Source organism: Rutilus rutilus, assembly GCF_951802725.1.
Source record: "Rutilus rutilus genome assembly, chromosome: 10".
NCBI classification, from domain to species: Eukaryota; Metazoa; Chordata; class Actinopteri; order Cypriniformes; family Leuciscidae; genus Rutilus; species Rutilus rutilus.
In genome coordinates this window covers 37,122,533-37,131,169 of record NC_140215.1, presented here as the reverse complement: position 1 = coordinate 37,131,169, position 8,637 = coordinate 37,122,533, and the positions used below count along the sequence as shown (strand labels likewise).

The following is an 8,637-nucleotide window of genomic DNA, read 5'->3' as shown; positions in this document are numbered from 1 at the left end:
TCACACAATACCAGAATAGAAGTAGCATTCAGTACGTGATGAAGTGTGGTGTACATGCAAAGAAAAGCGCTCCTTGTTTGACCTGTGTTTTTCATGTCTTTTGAACAGAAATAAATGTGTTGCCCCAGGAAGTGACATCGCATCCTTCTTAAAAGTGTAACACATAGCATAAGCAGTTGTCCTGCCAATTTTTTTTCTTTGACACACTAACCGGACTTTGAGTTACAGCCATTTGAAATGTGTATTTGTTTGCTCTTCCGGGGGCCATTGCTGGGCCCCTGGGGGTGGAAGGGCAGTACAATCTACACATATCTATTCTCCTCATCATGGACAACAAACTTTGTTGAATCACATTTAAATATCTTAAAATTTTCCATTTACTGTACCAAACCCCACTTTCAATACACAATATTTACCATAGGACACAGCATAAAGTTGATAAAATAGCATAAAGACAAATGAGATTCAAGATAAATGAAAATGGGTCTTCAAAAATACATTAACATCATATTAATCAATTCACAGCTGCTGAAGCAACAAAAATGAGTGCCACAGAATCCTATTCTGATACAGAAAACAGATTTGATATTGTGTTGGAAAATAATGATTCATTATCACAGCTAAACTGGTTTCTTGCTCTTCCCTGTACATGTCTCTATCATGTTCATGTTCTTCTTCCTCGTCTAAACAGTTTGTTCAGTTGTACCCTACAGTACAACAGATGAACAGAATAGGTGATCACTGATGTGGTGTAGCTTTTTCTCAACCAGAAGGAGTCATAGTATGTTGAGGCCATTGTCGAGCGTAAACTGCAGTGCTAATAGAGTGTCGTAATTGTGTGCCGTGGACAGAAGATAAACGGCGATGGTCAGGATTTTCGTTAAATAATACATTCATTTTGGTCTGTTTTTCACCAATCCCTATCATATACCCCCAGAACAATTGGAATATACACGACACATGTTACATGGGACCATTCTCTGATACTTCTGAATCTTGATGCTGGTCACTATTCACTGCCATTATCTGGACGAGCGGAAGCGGATTTTGTTTTTTGAATTTCTCCTTGTGTGGCCCGAAAAAGAAAGAAGGGCATATCGCATTAGAACAACACAAGGGTGAGCAAAAAAATATTTGTATTATTGCAGAGTTGTATCTGACTTTTTTACAGCATGACAAGCTTGATTAATTATGACCCCAGGAACAAGGTAGTATTTTATTTCGTAAAATGTCACATCAAAATTTTACAGCAAAAACATCACATCAGAACACCAAAGATACAGAGAAAAGTTATTGATTACAGCGTGTCTGATTGGAGAATGTGTCGAGCTGCTGGATTCAGTGCAGCAGGAAGTAGGAGAGCAGAGAACAGCAGAGGAACAGGAAGCTCTGGGTGACACTCTGAGCACCGTTACACAGGTTCCCCTCACAACATGAGATGCTCCGAACATTTTTAACCGATGATGTGGCATCACAAAGATTTTTAGAGACACAGCCTTTTACAACAAATGACTGGCCATCAACATTCCCTGATGTAAAGAAAGAAGAAAAACAAAAAAACAAAGCCTGGTTCAGTCTAAGCTGTACATTGATATTTGCGATCTGTATCAAATGTTTAAGCCTAAGAGAGTTTAAAAGATAATGATTTTATTTTTCCAGATTATCACCTGTTGCTGTAATGCAGCGGTCTTCGTCCCCTGAACAGCTCAATGTTTTTGAGCAGCTCTTTTCATCACAAGTGTAACATTTCTTTCCATTCGGGACATTAGATGGATCTACAGGAGGAAAACAAGTATTCTTTTATTTGATTTTCTGTACAAAATATCCAATGAAACAACACTCCTTTATCTTCTCCATTCAATCAGTTCATGACAGACAGCCACATCCTGCATTTTATTTTCTGATTGAATGTAATTTGGAAGTAAAATGAGTGTTGACTTTACAGAAGATTTGCACATTGTCATTTAAGTACAATACCTGGAGGATCTTGACGGTTACACAGGTCTGTGTTACAGCAGGAAGTAATCGTCCTTACATACCCGAGATTTAAGGACCCACTTTGACAGACAGGAACACAACCTTTACCCATAACTTTAGAAGTAATGTCACCTAAAAAATATCAATGATACAGGAAAGACCAATTAAACTGGAACATTTATTTATAAATGTCACATTTAGAACTTTTTTTATTTATTTATTTATTTTAAATACAGATCATAGCAGAGAGAAAACAAATTTAAAAATCTATGTAGAATATTTTGTGATTGAAATTGTAAATTCCATCAGAAAACCACAGCTCCAGTAAATAATAGCAGTATCGCCAGTCAAATATAACTGTAAACTTTAAATCATATTGGACTTACCAACTTGTGTTACTGCTGTTGAACTCTCGCACTTAGAAGATCCATCTGGACATGTTGTAGCCGCTTGATCTGCACAAGAACCCGTCAGACCCATGCACTCATAACAGCTGAGAGAGTGTCCTTTAGTAATAAAAAAGAGAGAATGAGACATAAATTATCTGTATTTGTACCCAGTAACATTACAAACTTTATTTGTTTTTGTACCTGCTGTAAAAAGAATGAAGAGAAGAAAAACTGAGATTTGCAGATCCATCTTTGATCAGGAGGTGAATGAAATAATGTACCCGTTTCAGAGCTCATTTTATAGCGTATCAAAAGGGGAGGATCTTCATGGGAAATGAAAGTTTAACAGAAGTAGAATTTTCATGAAACAGAAACTTAAGCTCACATAATGTAATTGCCAGTTAAAGATTAAGAAAAGTTTAACAAGGATTTGCAAGAAATGTAGTATACTTAAACCAATCTTCTTAAAGTGATAAGTGTGAATTGTGAAAGTGAAATTCTGTCATCTTTTATTCACCCTCATTGTAGGAGCCTAATTTTGCTTATGTTCAGTGACAATTATTGCATACTATGTGGTGCATTTCAGTATTTGAATGTTTTTGTTTTGAATGTAAACTTTCTTTATTCGTGTGTAAACAAATTTTTAATTGAATACCTTTATTGTCATTATATTAGCCTGGCTCCGGCCTCCTACGTACTTTCGCTCAATTTTCATTTTCCTTCAATACGCCGTCTGGGTTTGTGGTATATTCTTGGGTTCCCTTTCGAGGGCACTCAAACTGCGTCGACTACGACACTTTGGGGAACGCCCATAGCGTAACGCATCTGAAGTATCAATGAAACTAATCCAATCTTGATTGGTGCTGCATCATGAGGTAACATGTGACGGCATACACGGAAGCTACAAAGGGACACCGGCACACAACAGAGTTAGCTTTTTGCTCTTCAGCAAGCGCTCTGTGTCAAACTGTCTGTCCTGTTTGGTGTTGTTTGTCCCATAAGAATTGTCCCAAATAAAGGTCTGCATTGCAATATAGAATCTAGTGGCTCGGGTCTCGCGTTTGCCGAGGCAGCACGTAGATTACGGGTCTACTCTGCAATAAAGATTCTGTGGCTGGGATCTCGCGTTGCCGAGGCAGTGCGTAGATTAAAGGTCTGCATTGCAATACAAACTCTATAGTGGCTCGGATCTCGTGTTTGCCGAGGCAGCGCGTAGATTTCAGATCTACTCTGCAATAAAGATTCTGTGGCTGGGATCTCACATAGCAGAGGCAGCGCAGGAACAGGAAGTAAACTTTCTGTCGGTAAAGGAGGCCATAGAGCGTGTTCCTCCGCCGGACAGGGAGTCCGGGTTCTACAGCCGTTATTTCATAGTTCTCAAGAAGGATGGAGGGTTGCGCCAATATTAGATCCTAAGGTATTTGAATCGGTCTCTGAGGAGATTCAGGTTCAAGATGCTCACTATTCCAATCATCGTGAGTTTGATCAAATCTGAGGATTGGTTTGTCACGATAAATCTAAGGGATGCATACTTCCACATATCCATCCTTCCAACTCACAAGGTCCTGAGGTTCGCTTTCGGGGGCGAAGCGTTCCAATATTGGGTTCTTCCGTTCGGCTTAGCTCTCTCCCCTCGCACGTTTACCAAATGCATGGATGCAGCTCTAGCTCCGCAGGGAATTAGGGTGCTAAATTATATCGACGACTGGCTTATTATGGCCCAGTCACAAGAGCTGGCAGTTCGGCATCGAGATATCGTCCTTGCCCACATCCAGAGCCTGGGGTTGAGACTCAACATGCAAAAAAAAAAAAGAAAGCGTGTTGGCACCAGCCCAGAGAACCACGTTCCTGGGAGTGGTGTGGGACTCAGACACGATGCGGGCACAATTGTCTCCTGCACGGATTGAGTCCATCCTGGCCACGTGACCAGGATAAAGCTAGGTCAAGCCATCACTGTAAAACATTTTTAGAGAGTGTTAGGGCTCATGGCAGCAGCATCCAACGTCATTCCATTCGGCCTGCAGCACATGAGGGCCCTGCACTGGTGGTTGAAAACCAAGGGGATTTCCCCGAGGGGGAGCCTGTTCCGCATGATCAGATCAGGGTTATGCACAGATGCCTTCATTCCCTATCTATGTGGAAAAAAGCTTGGTTTCTCCCGTGCTGGGAGTGTCATGTCTCCTTCGACAGACGCCTTCCTCACGGGCTGGGGCACGGTCATGAATGGCAGGGCTCTGAGGAGCTTCCTCCCAGACCTCAGGGGTTACCATGCAGACAATGTGTCGGTGGTCTCCTACTGAATACAACAGGTGGTTCTGAGATTGCGTCCTCTATCCAAATTAGTGCATCAGATCCTCCTGTGGTCCCAGGGGAAACTGATATCTCTCAGAGCAATGCACGTCCCAGGGGACCAGAATCAGAGAGCAGACATCCTGTAGAGGCAGGGGCTGAGGCCCGGGGAATGGAGACTTCACACCGAGGTGGTAAAGTCGATATGCGAGAGGTTCAGCCCAGTGGAAGTGGATTTGTTCACGTCTCGAGGATCGTCCCACTGTCCACTGTGGTTTTCTCTCACCCATCCAGCCCCACTGGGTTTGGATGCCATGGTACAGACGTGGCCGAGGTTACGCCTGTACGCTTTTCCCCTGATCGCTCTGCTACCGGGAGTTCTGGAGAGGGTCCGTCGAGACGGGATCAGCCTACTTTTAGTTGCCCCGTACTGGCCGGCCTGGGTATGGTTTTCAGACATCATAGCACTCCTGGCAGGCCAGCCTTGGCAGATCCCTCAAAGGAGGGACCTGCTTCCACAGGCCGGGGGCTCAATATTTACCCTTGAGCAGACTTTTGGACTGGCCCCTGAGAGGGCTCAGTACCTAGAGGCTGGCCTGTCGGCTGGAGTGGTTGAGACCATACTCAGTTCCAGAGCTACTTCCACAAGGAGATTCTACAACCTAAAGTGGAATGTGTTTCAACTTGATGTAGAGAGTGTGAGGTGGACCCAGTTAACTGCCCGGTTGGCTTCAGTGCTAGAGCTCCTCCAAGATCGCCTCTCAGCTGGCCTTACCCCATCCACACTCAAGGTGTGCGTGGCTGCCATTGCGGCTTTCGACGCTCCTCTGGATGATGGGCCTCTGGGGAGACATCAGCTGGTCGTACGTTTCCTCCGTGGGGCTCGGAGGATGAGTACCAGAGTTCCCACATGAGACCTGGTAGTGGTTCTCGAAGGGCTAGTCGAGGCCCCCTTCGAACCTCTGGAGTCTGCTGAGGCCAAGAACCTTCCCTCAAGGTAGCTTTTTTATTAGCCATTACTTCTCTGAGGAGAGTAGGAGATCTTCAAGTGCTCTCTATATCTCATGGGTGTCTGGAGTTTGCTCCAGGCGACATTAAGGCTATCTTGCATCCCAGGCCTTTCCTCCGCCGTCACGTGGAAAGACTTAATTTGCTCTGCCCTGTCAGAGCTCTCAAGATTTATGTCCAGAGGTCTTCTTCATGGCGGAAGTCAGACCAGTTGCTGGTGTGCTTTAGGTTGCCCAAGAAGGGGTTTCCCGCATCCAAACAGACCATCAGTAACTGGGTCGTTCAGGCTATCTCTATGGCCTATCAGGTGCGCAGCTTGCCTTCACCTTTGGCGGTGAGGGCTCATTCAACCAGAGGCATGGCGTCCTCTAGGGCTCTCCTTTCAGGGGCCCCGATCCAAGAAGTGTGCGATGCAGCAGGATGGGCCACCCCTCATACTTTTATCAGATTCTATAGCCTGGACATTCCTTCTAGGCCAGGCATTCTAGTGCTCTTTTCCTAAGTGTGCCTGTGCGCAGCTTCACACTGGGACAGGCAGGGCTCATTGTGGCATAGTGGGTACTCGTTCCCCAAAGTGACGTAGTCAACGCAGTGTCTCGTTCCCTTCTCAGGGAACAAGGGTTACAGTCGTAACCCGAAACGTTTTCTCCGGCCAAATTTTTACCGGTCCAATCAGTGAACAGAGGGAGTGGCTGAGAACGATGACGTTAAGGTTGTGCGCTAGTTTGAGTTGTAGGGTTACGTCACGACCAAATGTTAGCGATTGGTTATTGCAGATCCAGAGTGGCTCTGGGCAGATCCAATAGTTTTAAACTTCAACAGAGTACCCGCCTTCAAGGTTAAGTTAACGCTTGTCAATGGAGAGTGACCAGACTGAGACTGAGAGTCTTCTGAGAAACTTCAACAGAGTACCCGCCTTCAAGGTTAAGTTAACGCTTGTCAATGGAGAGTGACCAGACTGAGATTCGCGATTGCACATGATATTGACACACGGACTTCCGGTTGAGTGCACGCCGTGCGTTTTTGTCTGCCGCTGCTCTCCGGTTATGCTCCTGAACGAAACGAAATCTTGCCTCAAGAAATTAGTATTATCGGGGCATTTTTGTTATTTCCACCGCTGTTTTTCTGCTGTGTGAAGATCTACAAAAGAGCTATTGTCTGATCGTTCTTTCTCATTGGATTAAAGGACAGCAAGTTTTCTGGAGCTACGCTGAGTTAAATCCCCGGGACAATCTCTGGATCAAACCTCATGGTGCAGTTAGTTATCTTTACTGTTGTTTTTGCTCTGAGAAGATCTACATAAAGAACTATCATTGCAATTTACATCGGACTAAAAGAGCATTAAAAATCCTGGTATTTAAATCAGGTTTGATCTGATGAGTCACTGAACCATGCTTTTGCTTGTTGTGCGTTGGGCGTTGTTATCTGCCTTATGGCAAATCGTCACCTGGAAGAGTGAACGTTTTTTCAGTGCTTATCGATCCCACGCCACCATCATGCGTTTTAAATATTCAAGTTCGGATTTACTGCTCATGAACAATCGCTCTGAATTTCGCCTGCTGCCTGACGTTTACTCAGCGTGCGTTGAGTCTGGGATAATCCGCCGCCCACGTTATGTTCACCGAGGAGCTCGTTCGTCTAGGTCTAGGACAACAACTACTTCTACACTGGGTTCTATACCTACTATATGGTCGACTGTCAGACGGACCCGGCATCTGGAAACACCCAGACGGGGCACAGACATTAATTATCTACGATCTCTACCAAAGTTGTCCTTGCTCCCTGTGGAAGTGAAAGCAAAAGAAACAGTGCTTACTAAGTCAGCCTTGATAAATGCTAGATCAGTGGTAAACAAAACATTTTTACTAAATGATTTTTTTTTATCAAACAAATTGGACTTTATGTTTATCACTGAAACTTGGCTGACTGAAAATGACTTGAGCCCTATCTCTGAACTTCTTCCCACAAATTGTGGCTTTTTCAGCTGCCCTAGAAAGTCAAAGAAGGGTGGAGGAGTTGCTGTAATTTTTAAAAATAGTTTTAAGTGTAGGCAAATACCAGCTGTAAGTTTTGACAGTTTTGAAGCTATGCTATGTAAAGTTGAATCCCCTTGCTCTCTGCTTATTGCTGTGATATACAGACCTCCGAATTCTAAAGGTGCCTTCTTAAGTGATTTCTCTGAATTCTTATCTGATATAGTCACGAGAAACGACAATCTCTTAATTGTCGGTGATTTCAATATACATCTGTGTTGTCCTGCTAAGCCACTTGTAAATGAGTTTGTACAGCTAATGGACTCTTTTAACCTTAAGCAATCAGTATCTGGACCAACCCATAAGTTAGGTCATATACTTGATCTTGTGCTGTCCTCTGGCTTCCTCATTAATGACATTTACATAAGTGACACTGGTCTGTCTGATCATTGGCCTGTTGTGTTTGACTGTGATTTCCCTATCTCTTGCAGCTCTGTATACCAGCCACCTAGTTTTCTCACACGTTCCTTAAACTCAGCAACTGCTTCCAATTTTAAAGATTTGTTTGTAGGTTCAGTAGCTGGTTGTACAAATTTGGCAGCTCAAGATATGGATGTCGAGAATCTGGTTGCAAATTTTAATGCTTCATGTACTGAGGTGTTGAATGAAGTCGCTCCTCTAAAAGTAAAACAAAGAAAACGAAACAAGCAACCCTGGCTAAATGAAGACATTAGAACTATAAGAAAAAATTGTAGAAGGGCAGAAAGAAAATGGAAACGGGATAAACTGCAAATTTCCTATCAGCTTATGCAAGCTAGTCTGTCTCAATATCAGGAAGCCGTTAAATTATCTAGGGCAAATTATTTTTCAAATTTGATTGAAAAAAATTCTCATTGTCCAAAGTCTTTATTTTCCACATTAAATTCTGTGTTAAATCCTCCCATCTTATCCAGTTTTGCTCCAAGTGCTGATCTGTGTGAGAAGTTTTGTAGTTTCTTCAT

General features: G+C 43.4%; 1 protein-coding gene across 1 annotated transcript; it reads right to left on the bottom strand.

Moving 5' to 3' along the window:
• Positions 1 to 1,198: 1,198 nt before the first annotated feature.
• On the bottom strand, positions 1,199 to 2,633 carry LOC311298899 (urokinase plasminogen activator surface receptor-like). Its single transcript, XM_084422224.1, has 5 exons — positions 2,568 to 2,633; positions 2,364 to 2,483; positions 1,978 to 2,109; positions 1,668 to 1,775; positions 1,199 to 1,529 (listed from the first exon to the last, which is right to left on the bottom strand). Exons 1-5 carry the CDS (start codon positions 2,614 to 2,616, stop codon positions 1,339 to 1,341), a joined length of 600 nt encoding a protein of 199 aa, XP_084278350.1. The 5' UTR covers positions 2,617 to 2,633; the 3' UTR covers positions 1,199 to 1,338.
• Positions 2,634 to 8,637: the final 6,004 nt, after the last annotated feature.